General features: G+C 39.3%; 1 protein-coding gene across 1 annotated transcript; it reads left to right on the forward strand.

Moving 5' to 3' along the window:
* Positions 1-7,585: 7,585 nt before the first annotated feature.
* LOC103708906 (probable LRR receptor-like serine/threonine-protein kinase IRK) lies at positions 7,586-12,218 on the forward strand. Its single transcript, XM_008794013.4, has 2 exons — positions 7,586-9,724; positions 10,422-12,218. Exons 1-2 carry the CDS (start codon positions 8,283-8,285, stop codon positions 11,884-11,886), a joined length of 2,907 nt encoding a protein of 968 aa, XP_008792235.3. The 5' UTR covers positions 7,586-8,282; the 3' UTR covers positions 11,887-12,218.
* The last annotated feature ends 4,650 nt before the right edge of the window (positions 12,219-16,868 follow it).

Genomic DNA, 16,868 nt, shown 5'->3' on the forward strand with positions numbered 1-16,868 from the left:
GCGATAAAAAACGCACAAACCAAAACTTTTATGAACCTCGTCAGAGGGGCCCACCAACGAACCTCCTCAAATCTTTTTATGAACAAAAACTTTTCACACCCAAAACAAGCCCCAAAAGGAACCCACTCACTGAAGACAGGAAAATTCCACGTGGATGGCATAGAGAGCCACCCAAACTTCCAAGAGACTTCCAGCTAGGAGTTAATGCACTCGTGTCCTGCTGTCTTGGAGTTGGGTATGCATCAGCGACCGCATATAAATGCTCATTAATGAAGACCAGAACACGTCACATCACACCAAAAAGTCCAAATCCGGGTCGGCTATAAAAACACGATGGCATTCCCCCAGGATCACCATAACAATGACCTCCATCGAGACCAGAAAACAAGACTCCGGTACCATGGACCCCACCAACCATCAAGGGCTCTGCGTATACTCGGGGCCAACAATACGGGTTTCTTTTTCACGTGACATCACGGCGAGTTGCCAGAGCCGATCGGCGATTGTCGGCCGACGACTTAGGGGATTCTCCGGGCACGACATCCTCGGGAACCGGTAAAGCCGGTGATGTTTTTTTTTTACTTTTACTCGCGGATATCGAGGAGATTAGTTGGCAAACGGAGACCGGCTGTGACCGGCAAACTTGGCCGGGTTGAATGAAAACCCTACGGTCGACGGAAATGGAGAAAGATTTTAATTTTAATTTATTATTTTTCTTCTTTTTTTAATCATGCTGCATGGCTGAAACTTCCAACAGCAAAACGACAAACTTTGGGAGACAAGTCCTTGGTGTTAACCTATTACAGGTAGAGCGTACTCAGATTCCTTGAAGGTAACAAGGGAGAATGGGAGAAGTTAATTAACAGAGAAGAGACAGAGGCATTGAATGTGAATGCCAAGCAAAGTTGCATGGCCTTTACCTGCTTTTTTTTTTTTCCGGAACATTTTCTTGAAGGCTTAAGCTTTTGCTTATGAATTATTCTATGGTAAGAAGTTTATTAGTGGAAATAATACTGTACTTAGATCCGTCCCAAATATGCTGCAAGGGTAAGAGGATATAACAGTCTAAATGAAAGCAGAAAAGAATGGTTTTGAGATTTGTATGTACGCATGCATGCTTTTTACTAGCAATAAAAAAAAAAACTTTCATAAATATTTTTTTAAATATCAAATTTTGCATAAATATTATCTTAAAATTGATATTTGCATGTATATTCTCATGAAACACTTATTCTGTTATTCTATCCTTTTCTATTTTTGTTTTTTTCATATGTACCTACGCAATCTAACGCCATTAAAAAAATTAACGATTAAAATTACTAAAATACTCTTAATGAATAAACGTACAAAAAAAATATTTATAAGCAATCACGATGGAGGACAAAAAATAATTTCAAATTTTTTTAATTTTTTATTAAAATAAATATGGTTTTTATTAACGGTGTTAGAAGAACTATTATATTATGGACATTTGTGCAAAAACAGTATTTTATAAGGGTATAGAAATAAATATAAATTTTAAGAGGATATACATACAAATTTAAATTTTTAGAAGGATATTCATGCAAAAAAAATTTAAAAAAAAGAAATGTATTTGTCAAGAGGGAGAGAGGCATTTGCCATGTTCCTTTTGTATCATCCCTATAAGGCATCATCGGAATATTTTACTTGGTGGTTGGTAAAGAAAACTGGCTGTATTTTTTTTAAAATTTTTAGATAAAAATTGCAGATAAAAAGTATGCCATTGAAGACAAGGCAATGTAATTTCCTCCCCAAAATATGTATCAAGTTGTTACGTATCAAATAGTTAGATTTTGTCCAATTTATGTTAGATGGACAGCTTATTTAATCAAGTCGTGAGAAGTTGTGATTTTATGTATTATTTTGAAAGTCAGCCATTTGTATCATCAACTCGCAAGTCGATATGGCCTAGTTGATGTTTAACCTGACTTGTTAATTAATAAATGCAGCCTTACACATGATTCGAAGTATATATTCTTGAGTTAACTTATAATTCTAACAAGATGGATTTAACAAGCCTACAAAATATATATTTCTACTAAGAGGGGTTTGCTGTCTTTATTATATCTTCATCATATCTTCTGAATTTAAGTTATTGACATATTGTGTGGTAAAATTCCCAAGAGAATTTCAGTGAAACTTAGTATATTGCATTGTTATGGGGCTTAATCTTAGCAAGTGGCACTCGATATCATATATGTTGGAAGTTTCGATGGTTATAAAAACAATTGCTTTTTAAAATAGATTCATTGACGCAAGCATTTGCTTGGGTAATAATTTGTTTTATTAAGCTCAACAAGGATATACCGCAATTAATGATATTATAGATCCATAAATTTATGCTTAATTATACATTCTTCTAAGGCGCGAGTGGTGGCTCTAATGAAGCAAAACCCTAAAGAATTCATCTCTCATACAATTACATGGCAACCTTGGTGATGGCCGCACTCTGCTCCAGTTCAACTATTATTACTTAATTCAAAATACTATTATGATTTTATTTTATATTACTTAATCTCTTATTTTGGAAGAAGATTGATCAGAGCCAAGCACTAAGATGTGCGTCTTTAATAATGATGTCTAATATAATAGGGGCATCAGGTCCCTTCCAGCAATTGCAAACTAAATTAAGTAGCTCTTCCTCGGACATAATTAACATTGCTAGTCTTCAGCATTGTGAAATAATTCCTACTTCTTGTTCACAAAATACCTCGCATGAAGTCTCTTAATAGCATCGCGTGTGCCATCTTTGCTTCATACCAGGAACCGGCTTCCTTGCTATATTGACATAGAAAAACTCAAAAGAATCTATAAAGTCATTATAGTGTGCAATAAATGAGCTTTGAAGCATGTCGGCCCAAGGGGGAGAAGCAAATTAGAGCTACCCCTCAGCATTCGAAGCTTGAGATAAAGGGAAAGAAATCAAACACTCAGATTCCTCCTCATTAAAGCTGTGCACAGACTGCCTCGGGGGAAGAAGATGTCATCAGAAGCACTACTTCTTATTTAATACTAGATTAGACATAAGCTTTGCAGTGACAAACAGGCATCCTATTCCATGAGTGATAACAGCCACCATGGCTTTGAACATGGGAGGACGAAGGAGAACGGGGCTTTAAATTGTTCGGGCCGCGGGTCCACAAATATAGCAGCGAGTAGGTATTCTTTTTACCCAACGGATGAAGGCTCTGGTGTTGGTTCATCCAAGAGCATTTTAATGCGACTGACAGAGATTAAATTTTAGTGGCTTCCGGCCAAATTATCTCCACAATAAGGGTGGGATATGGGCCTATAAACTTACTTTGGTCTTGTTGATGTCTTCAGTGCATTAATTACTTCACATAATGTTTTGAAGGAACATGTTACTAAAAAAAAATTTATTAAAAAAAAGCAAATTGCTGTATTAATACATAATAATAGCATTTACAACAATATTAATATAGGATTCAAACCCCTCTCCAAAAAAAATAAAAATTACAAACTAGAGAAACATAGAAAACTATAGTTTCTAACATGAAGAATTTAACAAAACATTACTACTTTATGAAAAATTGTAATTACCATAGTGGAGCGGCAGCTTAACAATAGAATCAGTGGAGCCAGCTTTACCATTCTAGAAGGAGACTCCGCTACAGTTATCAATTGGATTTAGAAAAGCTTAAGGAGCGACGACAGTGGCTATCCATTGCTCTGTGACATCTGGGCTATGGTGAGAGAGGAAGGATCTTTCAGACCAAACATGTTTTTCGAGAAGCCAATGGAGCTGCAGATTGGGTGGTTGTTTACGTGGCTAGTCACTCCGAAAGTATCCTATGGACTGGAGATGGTGAGGTACCTCGAGCATTTCGTAACATTTTGTTTTTTAACTTTATTGGATGCATTCATACTCGTTAGGTATGAATCCATCCGCTCTAGCCAAAAAAAACAAAAAAACAAAAAAAAAAAACAGAAAACCAGTGCTGGAAGTTGATTAGAATGATATCTTTCTCAGAAACAGAAACGATCATTTATAGAATGTATTGGCCGAAATTCTGTGCTAACAAGGTAGCTCGTGGAATGGATACAACATTGGATGAAAGACTAATGAAAACTTTCACGTTATCATCCCAGGTGATTAGATGGTTGATAAGAGAGAATATAATTTGTCCCTTGAACAGCTCTAAAAGGCATAAAGAGTACTAGAGAGAGTATCAATACCTTCCTCTCATCCCTGAAAAACAGGCTAGATTTATCGAGTGGCCATACTTAGTTTAAGTCCTGAATTATAGTTTTAGATGGTCGATCGAAATGTGTATACCTTCAAATTATGATGTTCACCCTGCGGAAAAACAAAGTCCAAATTTCACATTGGTTCGGCATCGCAATGATAAATGTTATTCCCACAAACTACGGCATGGATATTTCTATGTTGTCGGAAAGTGAAGCAAATGTCGACGTAGTTGCATTTGAACATGTCGTTTCTTGTTGCTCGAATCATTACTGCGGGTGAGCTTGAACCCTTTTTGTTGTCTCTCGAAATGATAAGAGTGACTCAAATTTTCATACAATTTTTTCTGCGTTTCCATGACAATATTTTCTTGGTGTACGAGGCCAATAATAGCAGGTACTTGGTGCAAGTATTTAGAGCCATGTGAGGCAAAGCTGCTTTTCTTGTTTGCATAACAGTAAATCATAGATGCATTATTTTGAATACGTTACTGTCCTAAAGGACATAATGGTTAATGTGTCCTTTGGAAATACTTAACAACAGCAACCCAATTTTTATTAGTAAAGGTGAACAATGTTTGCAACTAGATGAGCAGTTATTTCTATGAGCTGTTCATCAGAATGATTCAAAATTAGCACTACATACAACCATTGGTTGAGCAAGCAACAAATAAATATAACTACAACCGGCAGACATTTCTCTCCATTTGGTAGATGTCCACAATTTGAACTCAAGCTAGGGCATTTTCACTGCATTTTCAAACAGAAAAAAAGATAAAAAATCCAATAACAACAACAACAACAGCAACCACAAAACTCGTCCATCGTCACCACCCATTTAGAGCACTGCAAGCATAAGTTCTGAGAAAGTTTGTTGGCGCAAGGAAAGAGCCTGTAGCCGGATATTTGGAGCATCATCTATTTTTTCTAAAAAATTATAGTATTATTCTTACTTTTCAGCATTTTTTAATTTTTTATATTTTATTAATAAAGTTATTTACTTTGGATTCGTTTAGTTGGTAGAAAATTTTTTTTGCACTAAAATAATTTTTTAAAAAAGCTGATATCTGAATATATGATGCTTGAAAAAATGGTTGTTACATGTTTAGTTGACTATGAAAAAAGAACTTGCTTCAGAATAGTTTATGTTTGGTCAGCATCTATTTTTTAGAAGAGTTATGCAAAATACTTATTATGTTCTTAATAAAGGAAATTTTTTTTTAGTTCATTTCTATCTAAAAGTTTAAAAATATTTTTTTAAAAAATATTCCAATTTTTAATAAAAAAATATTTTTTTAATATTTTATATTATTTTTATTAAATATAAAAATTTATTTTTATAAAAAACTATTTTTTATTTTCTAAAAATTCTAATTAAATATAAAATATTTTTTTTGATTTTTTTTTTCTCCTTTTCTTCTTCCAGCGAACCAAAGCGGATATTTCTTTTTCTGCCCCCAAGAAATATGACATGAAACACATTCCACGTTCGCTACTCCCGGCAGAAGGACAGTAACGTTGTCTAACTTTTCAAGAAAACAAACAATAGCTTTAGCTTTCTTAACAAGAAAACAAACAATAGCATTAACTTTCTTTTCAAAAGAAAATAAAACCAATAGCATTAACTTCATCTTAGAACAAACAACAAAGTACACCAAAGAAGCATTCAAGTGCTCTTAATTACTCAAACAGGTCAATACGGAGAGCTCGCAACGTTACCATGTCACAGGAAACAGGCATATGGCGCCCTGAGCAGATCCAATGGCCTCCGGGTTACCGATCGCAGAGGAGCCCCAATCCATCCATTAATGAGCACCCTCCTCTGTTTCAGCCTTGGGCTCCTCGGTAGGTCAGAGAAGACGAGGGTCATTAAATACGGAGAAACGACATCCCATTAAATGGTATTTATTGCACCGCAGAGTAGCAGAGGCAGTGGCCCAGGGAGAGAATTTTGGATGCAAGAGCAAAGATTTCAGCCATCTAGAGAAATAATCTTGAGGTAAAAATGTTACCGCCATCTAGAAAAAAGAACCTTAAGAAAGCTCACAGACAAGGATGAAAACTGTGACTTGCGACACTGCTTAGATTAATCTTGTTTCAGGCCATCATGGGTAGCAAACGAAGCCAAAAATTGAAGTAAATTAATCTCCTGTCTCTTTGGATCCATTTGGTTGGGGTCTGAAAAACTAGCCTATTTTATTCTGATCCTAGTTTTGGTTAATTTAATGAAAACAGTGCATTCCACATCAAGGGATTTGGTGAGCCGGTCAGGAGTTTAAGACACTACACATGCAGACATAGTTATAGTTCTCATAATCTAATGGTCTTTTTTTTTTTCAAATTGTATTTCTGTATGATTTTGTCGAACATATTTTTTGTTCATTTTATTAGCTATTTGTTCTTACTAAAATTTCTAGGGAATAGTCTATAGAGTAGTTTGCCATCGTTATAGTTATAATAGAGCAGTTTGAACTATGCATGTGATTTCTAAAATGACAGACTTAGTTTTATTTTTTAAAATTTAAAATTTAATTAAATTTGAATAAAATTTGGATAGGCCACTAGTATTATAACGTATTATTGATGAGAAAAGTTACCAATAGTTTTGGATGTCTTGCATTGTTATCTATGTTTACATAATTAGATTTATATACCATTTATTATTTATCCATCACAATGACCATGAGATGTGGATTAAAACGGTGATTGATATGTTTTAGATATACAAAGATATCAATCTAGATAAAATTATACAAGTAATATTGTATTAAAGTAAGGATTTTATGAAAAAAAAACACTATTATACTAGTATCATTATATTCCATGGAGAATCCTATCAAATGCCGCACTTGGCGTATAATGATTATTTTTATTTTTCCAAAAAATATAATGATTCAACCCTTCGGACTCATCATCATTAAAAAAAAAGAAAATTAAAATGTATTTCTCCCGAGTTCTAAGCTTCACCCCAACAAAGAAAAGGGGAAAAAAGCAAAATTAAAGGCAAGGCCAACCAAATTGCCTGCTTTTGAAGAAAGGGACCTAAGTTAAAACTTCGAAGAGGACCTTTCCAGCACAGGCAATAGGGGATGGTTTATTACCTTTATTCGTGAAACATCAAACCCGAACTCCACATTTGACTCCTGGTCCCACAAATCTGGGTCTCACGAGTGATTCGTTGGGGTGCAATTGTGAGTGCTAAATTATCTACGGTGAACTAACAAATTCATCATTTTCCCCGCAGAGCTGGCGAGCCACGTTTCGTCATCGTAGGATCCGATTGACCACGCCACGTGTACAGCCCCCCCCCTAATAAAGAGCCCAGCGGTCTTCACATTCCCCCACTCCAACCCCTCTCTCTCTCTCTCTCTCTCTCTCTCTGTCTCTCTCTTGAAAAAAAAAGCTGTTTAGCGTTCAGACTTCAGACAAGAGAACCAGCAGAAAGAAGGAACTGTCCCCTCTCTCTTCCTCCCTCTCTCTAATGGCCGGAGAGCTTCTTGTTTCCGGCGGCCGGCTGTATTCCGGCGATAAGTGCTCCGCTTTCCGGCGGAACCTGGAGCCCTTTCTCCCTGGCTGCTCTTAGATCAGCCCCGCCACCGTCCTCTCCTCGCCTTTCCGGCGAAGAAGACTGTTTACTTTTCCTCTTTCGTCTTGTCCTCCGTTTTCCTAGCTCCGAAGCATTTGGTCTCTTGCTCTATTTTTCTTCTACTTGTTCTTGTTTCCTTGCTGCCTTCGTTCCAGAATGGCCGGTTCGGTTCCTTGGATTCCTTTTCTAGGGTTTGTTCCTCGCGTTTCCCTTTCAAAAGAAGTCACATTGCTTTTGATGACCGATGTGGGTGTTTTCTTCGTGCTCTTTTGATTCTTCCTCTGAAAAATCTCTCCTTCGCGTGCTAGCTAAAAAAAATCGAGGTCTTTGAGTCAACTGGAGACCAGTAGAAAAATTGAAATAATCGAGCTTAGCTTCAGATTTTCTAATGAAAAACTAGCATCTTAGGGAAGGAAAGATTGAGGAGGATATTTTTTTGGAAGAAAAAGGGGAAGAAATTTGATAGGAGATGAGAAATCTGCTGCTCTACTGTGTTTTCTTTCTCGTTTTCTTTCCTCTTTTGGCCATATCCGGCGTTCTCAACGACGACGTCCTCGGCCTGATCGTCTTGAAGGCCGACCTTCAAGACCCCACGTCGAAGCTCTTGTCTTGGAACGAGGACGACGACGACCCCTGCGGTTGGATCGGCGTCAAGTGTAACCCGAGAACTAACAGGGTCACCGAGCTCAATCTCGATGGGTTCTCCCTTTCTGGAAAGATTGGTCGTGGTCTCCTCCAGCTCCAATCCCTCCGGAAGCTATCCCTCTCACGGAACAACTTCTCGGGCAGCCTCAATCCGAATCTCTCCCAGCTCGAAAGCCTCTGGAGTGCGGATCTCAGCGAGAACAATCTCTCTGGTTCGATACCTGACGTGTTTTTCCGGCAATGCAGGTCCCTAAGGTCCATCTCTTTGGCCAACAATGACTTCTCGGGGGAGATTCCGCCGAGCGTGGGCTCCTGCTCGACGCTGGCAGTGCTGAACTTCTCCTCGAACCAGCTCTCCGGTCGTTTGCCGAGTGGGCTCTGGTCTTTGTATGGTCTCAGATCACTTGACCTCTCTGGTAATTCTCTGTCCGGTGATATACCAATGGGAATTAGTCGGCTTTACAATCTGAGGGCAATCAGCTTGCATGGTAACCGGCTTTCCGGCCGGTTGCCGGATGACATTGGAGGGTGTTTGCTGTTGAAGTCGCTCGACCTCAGGGGCAATTTGCTCACCGGCAGCCTCCCCGAAACGTTGCAGAACCTTTCTATGTGTAGCTATTTGAGCATGGGCTCGAATTCTTTTTCCGGTGACGTTCCGGTGTGGATAGGAGAAATGAGAAGTTTAGAGACGTTGGATTTGTCGAGCAATTGGTTTTCTGGCCAGATTCCAGATTCCATTGGCCAACTTCAGCTAGTGAAAAGATTGGATTTCTCCCATAATGGTCTGACAGGGAGCTTGCCGGAATCGATAGGCACTTGCAAAAGCCTGTTGGAGGTGGATTTCAGCCAGAACTCACTGACGGGTAATCTCCCAACATGGATTTTTGAATCGGGTTTGCAGGTTATTTCAATTTCGGGGAATAAAATGAGTGGCTTCATACAAATTCCTATTGCTACTGATGAGACCCTGAAGGCATTGGATTTATCCAGCAATGGATTCTCCGGTGGAATTCCAGTTGATATCAGGAACATGCATGGTTTGCAGTTCCTGAACCTATCCTGGAATTCACTCTCGGGTTCTATCCCGGCGAGCATTGGGGAGTTGAAGTCAATGCAGGTCCTTGATCTAAGTGGAAACCGGCTCAACGGGAGTATCCCGCCGGAGATAGGGGGAGCAGTCTCTCTGAATGAGCTGAGGCTGCAGAAGAATTCGCTTACTGGAGGAATACCATCTCAGATTGCGAACTGTTCTTCCCTCACATCTTTGTAAGTTCTCTGTCCTTGCCTTTTTCCATTCTTGATGTCTTCCATTTTAATTTCTTCTTATCTTATTTCATCTAGATTTCATTGGTTTTTGTAGATAGATATGAGGATTCTTCCCCTCTTTGCATCAGCCATTCTGGGATTGTGGTTTCTTTCTCTTTCGCTGTTTTGAGTGTGTTAGACCTCCCTTTTATGGCTATCTTCATCAGATTCTTATTGTTTAGATTCTCGCACCAAAAAACTTGTCTGTGTTTTGTTTTGGAGCGGCAAGCAATGTTCTGTTGCCACTGCTGTCTTAATCACAGCCTTTTTGGATTATCCATTTGGTTTTCAGCGTGATGCCTTTGCCCTTTATTACATGTCTTCTTTGGTGATTGCCCATGCTTATTAGGTTGACGGCCACATCCCACATGGTATAACACGTTATTTGGCTCTCATTCATGAAATAAGCTCTCACCATCCTGATAGATTTCTGTGTGTTCTGCACTCGAAGTTTGCTAACCATCTTCCTTCTCATTATCACTAGAATCTTTTTTTATTTACTTTATAAACATGGTACAGGCTCAGTGATAAACCTGAAATTCTAAAATTTCATTTTGTCTGGCTTTGTAATCATATAAGATCTTTTAGTTGCTTTTGTTAGCTTAATGCATTTATCTAACTGATTCTATTGTTTCTTTTGTTTGGGTTGTTCATGTAGAATATTATCACAAAACAATCTCACAGGCTCAATACCCCCAACCTTAGCCAACCTCACCAACCTCCAAACCATAGACCTCTCCCGCAACAGGCTTACAGGCACCCTCCCAAAGCAGTTCTCCAACCTCCCCCACCTCATCTCCTTCAACATCTCCCACAATCTCTTCTCTGGAGATCTCCCCGCTGGAAACTTCTTCGACACCATCCCTAACTCCTCTGTCTCCGACAACCCTGGCCTCTGTGGTTCCATTGTCAATCGCTCCTGCCCTGCAGTCCTCCCCAAGCCCATTGTCCTCAACCCCAACTCCTCCTCGCCTGACCACTCTTCCGATTCGGCCTTCTCCCCTGGCAGCCTCCGCCACAAGAAGATCATCCTAAGCATTTCCACTCTCATTGCCATTGGAGCTGCTGCTGTGATTGCACTTGGTGTTATCACCATCACTGTCTTAAATATCAGGGTCCGCTCCTCAGCCGCCTCCCAATCTGCTGCACCTTTAGCCCTCTCCGATGACTACTATAGCCACTCTCCTGGGACTGAAGCAAACTCTGGCAAGCTTGTCATGTTCTCTGGAAACGACCCTGACTTCAGTGCCGGGGCACATGCCATCCTTAATAAGGACTGTGAGCTGGGCCGCGGGGGCTTTGGTACAGTATACAAGACTATCCTACGAGATGGCCGGCCTATGGCCATCAAGAAGCTCACAGTCTCAAGCCTTGTGAAGTCCCAAGAAGATTTTGAGAGGGAGGTCAAGAAGCTGGGGAAGGTTAGACACCCCAATCTTGTAACCCTCGAAGGTTACTACTGGACTCCATCCTTGCAGCTCCTCATCTACGAGTTTGTCTCTGGTGGGAATCTATACAGACACCTCCATGAAAGCTCTGGCTCGAACTTGCTCTCGTGGCAAGAGAGGTTTGATATAATTCTTGGGATCGCAAGAAGTTTAGCCCACCTCCACCGGTTCAACATAATTCACTACAATCTCAAATCGAGCAACATTCTGATTGATGGCTCAGGCGAGGCTAAGGTAGGGGACTATGGATTGGCAAAACTATTACCGATGCTGGACCGCTATGTTCTTAGCAGCAAAATTCAAAGTGCACTTGGGTACATGGCACCAGAGTTCGCCTGCAGGACGGTGAAGATCAACGAGAAATGCGATGTTTATGGATTTGGAGTGTTGGTACTGGAGATCATGACAGGGAGGCGGCCTGTGGAGTACATGGAGGATGATGTGGTGGTGTTATGTGATGTGGTGAAGGGGGCATTGGAAGAAGGGAGGGTCGAGGAGTGTGTGGATGGAAAGCTTGGTGGAAAGTTCCCGGTGGAGGAGGCTGTGCCAGTGGTGAAGCTGGGGCTGATTTGTACATCGCAGGTGCCATCGAACCGGCCTGATATGGCGGAGGTGGTGAACATTTTGCAGCTGATCAGGTGCCCCCAGGATAGCTCAGAAGAGGAATTGAGTTGAGTTCCCTTGAAGTTGCTTTTGCTTTCCCTTTTTGTTACTTGAAATCTAAGACATGAAGAGAGAGAGAGAGAGAGAGAAGCATAGGGTTTTTACGGTGAAGAGGAATCCGGTTTGCCTGTTTAGAATGAGAGGAAGAGGAGTTGGGCTGTAGTATTGGAGAAAGAACTGTTGAGAGGTTGTATTTTTCAGTTTAAGGTGGCAGGTGCTTTCTCTGCTCTCCAAGTGGGTGCTAGTATTTATGTTGACCGGATTCCCTTTCACCGGGCACCTAGATTGTCAGACCCTTGACATTTTGTCTGTTATTTTATCTGATTCTGACGTGTTTCTATTTAGCAGCATTGTTCTGAGATTGGACACACAGGATGGTGGTGGAATATGTTGTTGGCTTGTTGGATATACAATAACTAACCTTCTAAATCTTCATTGTTGTGACATTACATTAAATTGACATGGAAGTCTAATTCATGATAACAGTATGAACATAATGCTTGATATGTAATGGCTGCAAGGCTGCGAAATATCAGATTTGTATGCAACCTTGTGATGTCATGCATCTCCACTCTCGACAAAACAGATTGGCTACACATGAAGCCGATAAATACCATATATGTTGGACTTGGTAAGTTCTTACTGAATAAGTACAACATTATGATGATGGTATATTTGAAGTTGCATCCTAGGCACTTTAATCATCAACAGGTTGGCCGAGTCTTATAAATTTTGCCTTCAAGTTTCATAAGCTAGGACCTTTTAGAAACTCCACTTCGAAGGGGAAAAGGGGTTTCTTGCAGTGTTTGATGTGATACACAAAAGGCATATCAAGATCTGTGTTAGGAGCATAATCAAATTCTGATGGAACTCTAAAGCCTAACTAGGTCAAAATTTCAAAATGCAGCCCTAGCGTATGAACTTTGCTTTCTCTGAATCTAATCCATTTCTTCGAATCAGAAGCAACCATATATATATATATATATATATATATATATATATATATATATATATATATATATATATATATATATATATATATATATATATATATATATATATATCTCACTTCCTTGTTTCGAGAACTGACTCAAGTTTTTGTGGTTTCAGGAATTGGTAAGATGCTACTCTTATTGACATTTTGCTCATCCAGAATGATGGCATCAGCAGTGAATCCCTTTTCTACTGGCGACGCCTTCAACCTCAACCATTCCCCTGTTCTCTAAATTTAATCTGAGGATAAGAACCTAGTGGTTCATTAACTTTTATAACTGGGCCCTGGCCTTCAATAGGCTGTCAGAAAAGTGCAAAAAATAGGATTTGAGTGAACCTGACTCCACTCTCCCATCATTCCCTTAAGCTTGCATGTGGTTTTGAGCATCATAGCCATTCTTTTTCTTCTTTGTAGGTGAAAGCCTGCATCATGTTTAAACTTATACATGCACCTGGATTCTGGACCAGTACTATTTCAGCCCGTTTCCAAAATTCAAGGCTAACAACTTCTCCTAAAGTCAGAAGCAGGTAGGGACTGAAGGGACCTGAGTTTAGATTTTCTATACTCCTCGTAGTAATAAACAGAGGGTGATACAGAAACAATAAACAAATAGACGTAACATGAGTTGGAGAAAAATATTTATTTAGTTCACAACAGGCTAATGCAGTGGTGGAGAGAGAATCATGCAGTGTGTTGATGTGGCCTACTAGGAGAAGTCCTTTTTTTCTTAAATCATTACCCTCCTCCCAACAACATCTGTACCAGGGGTCCAAGTGGGATCCAGTGCATAAAAAAGTGTCTCTTAGTCATATTCATCTTAAAGTATCAGGATACACTAAGTGGTACATAGAGCATTTTCCTTCTAGACAGGGAGAAAATATTGTCATCTTGAAGGCATTAGCTGTCTGTAGCGGTCCCACCCTTTATTTCTTATCTTGAGGTTTTGCTTATATTCTTAATTTCATTTCCTCTGAAATGAGAAATATTTACCTTCATCATGTGCATATTTACATCTGCAATTTTCATGTTTTTAAATATTTATTTTCATGTGCTCGGGTTAATTGTATATAAATGTGGTAGAGAAAGTAAATAGCTTGGGAAAATGATATAATTGCCGTGTCTAATATTGGAGGAAAAAATTGACCATAACAAAACTTTCACCATCTCTATCGCATATGCTCTTCTGTTAGGCCTACTTCTTTGTGCTATTTTAATAAAAATGGTAGTTACCTTGTCATCATTTTCCTTGAAAAGAGAAAAAACGTAACAGTGATGAATTGGAAATGAAGGTGTGATGAAAAAAATGATCATGAGTATAAACAAGTCTTTAGTATGTTTGAGATGAAAATACTTATAATTAGATGGACTGTAGTAGAGAAATTCCTTCAAGTTGAAAGTTAAAACATGACTCAAGTTAACGAGATAGTATAAAAGATCTAAAAAACCATTATCAGATAATTAGAAAACAACTTGCTGAATGTGGCTTATGTATGCTCTTGACCTGGAGAGAGATCTTAAATATTTGCTGGAAATTCCATATGGTGTGGTTGGGGAATATGACTCTCTATTTGTTTCTCTATACTTGATTCCTTGGTACTTATAATTATATACCTTGACCAAAATGAACAATTTCCTTTTCAGGCATGACTGCCCCACTCTCAGGTATTTAATCACAATAGAAGCTTAGCAACATCTGATTTGCTGGGGCTCAGTGATCAAAAGATTATCCACCCTGGAGTCAAGTCAAGTCACATGGTGTCCAGCCGCACCATTATCATGCTAGCAATTTGAGTATTAGGTGCTTTCTTTCTTTCTTCTTCTCCACCATTGCAAAAGATAGGGCATCATTGCCATCTTGCTTTTGTTTAAGCTAAAATAGTGAGCATACTTGGTGGAATACACTTTGATGCCGATGCAACCTGAGTATAAAACATATGACCCTTTTTATGTTTACAGGCTAATGACTTGAGAATGAAACTTGTGACTCTATATGTTCATATAGGATGAATCTCCCTTCTTATTCTCCTAAGAATTTTCCTTAGGTCTTGATTGAAGAAGGGCCCCTGGTTTCATGCTCATGAGAGTTGATTTTCTCACCAAATGATAGAGTAATCACACACACACACGCATGTGCAAGTCTAATCCTCTTGGTATTTTTATTGGTAATGGATAATGGAAATGACCTGCATGTCACAAAGCATTCTATCGGGCACAGGCCTTGTATGGTCGCAGGCTTGCCAGCTCATGAATGAAATCTAGTACTTTTCATTCATAGATTTGCTAATGTTGATGGTTCCTATCCTGAACCCTAGCACCAACTCATTTGAACAGCAAAAGAGGGTGGAGGAGGGGGCGTGTTTGGGTTTGCAAGATAAGCCCCAAAGGCCAGGGAGAGGGAGGAGAGGCATCATTTAAAGATAAAAAAGGGAGAGTTCTCTTGAAGGCTTGGGTGGAGTGGAGGCCTAGAGAAAGAGCTTGGTACTACTTTAACAAGGGACAGCATGATACGCCCTTCACAACTTTCACTAGGCATATGGGGCTGGGGAAGCGCATGATGTTGGGAGGACTGTAGGATGGAGAAAATGAACCACTCCAACATGGCATCCTTTATCCCACTCACCTGAACTAAAGATGATGTCTTAAGTTGGGATGTTCAGCTTTACATGATCATGGCCTAGAGCTCACATCATTACTGGATGGGGATCATTTTGGTGTGGGAAGGTCTATCCTACATTAAGCGGACCAGTTTGTGTGCCTTTTAATCTGTTCTTTCGTGCATTTGTTTTTTTTTTTTGTCATCAATGAGGTGAAACACATGGGCATGCAAGTTCTGCACAAGAAAGAAGCAGAAGACAAGCTATCATCCTATTACTACATTAAAGTTTTAGATCTTCAGGCGAATCCTGTGCTTGTGATGATCTTCACAATTTACAAATCAAACAAATAACAAAACTTACCCAAACTGTGGCAAAGTATTCGAAAGAACTTTATAAGATCTTTTTGTTAACAAGATAGATCAAAGATATTTCACCTCTTGTTTCCATAGGCATTGTCTGAAAGAAAGTTACCATGGGGACTAATAGGTGCTACCGAAATTTGTAGATTTTTTATTGCAACTTCTGTGACACATGCTTGGCTTGCACATAGGCTGCTCTATGGACTCTAATTTCCAGGACGGACTCTGTTTTCGAGTCTGGAGATGGTCATCAAGAGTGTTCATTCAGAAATCCAAGTATTCATATCTCATACGCAACCCAAACATCATATAAATTTGCATCTGCCTAGTTGTTTTTGACTATTGTATATAGGCTGGAGATGGCCATCAAAAGAGTGTATCTGCGGATTGGGTGGCTGCATATGTGGCCAACCACTCCGGAGGCACCCTGTGGGCTGTGAAGGAGGAGTTGCTCAGATCACTTCATGACTTGTTTACTAATTCCATTGGATGTATTCGTACTCTTAATATATGAAATACCTGCTCTAGCAAAAAAAAAGAAAAAAGAAAAGAAAAAAAAGAAGAAGAGTGTATCTACTTAAGTAGGAGAATGTTTACCATTACAATAGAAGATTTCCATGTATTCACATTTCATTTGCAAACCTTAAAACATCATACAAACTTGCACCTGCCTAGCTCGAACAGATGGATTTCGTAGACACGTTCTTGATAGAAAAAGTCCCTCCCCGTTTTCGATCTTTAGCTAAACCACTGTGGAATACTACTTTCTCTGGCTGGGGAGTTTCATGGTATTGGGTGGTTTTATTAAAGCCAACTGGGATGACACCTCCAAATCCTCTAGGGTTGGCAGCATGATCCCATGATGCTGGAGCTACAATGGGTGAAATTATAAGCTTTCCAAGTTCCCTTGGCTTCATGCTCTAAAAAATCTTATCCCTCATAGTTATAGTTTTTGGAATAATAATTTACAGTAGTTAGGCATGACAGGCTAACAATAAGACTCAGAGGAACGGCAAGAAAGCTACTAATAAATCTCACTTTAAG

This window comes from Phoenix dactylifera, chromosome 12 (assembly GCF_009389715.1).
Source record: "Phoenix dactylifera cultivar Barhee BC4 chromosome 12, palm_55x_up_171113_PBpolish2nd_filt_p, whole genome shotgun sequence".
In the NCBI taxonomy this organism is placed as follows: Eukaryota; Viridiplantae; Streptophyta; class Magnoliopsida; order Arecales; family Arecaceae; genus Phoenix; species Phoenix dactylifera.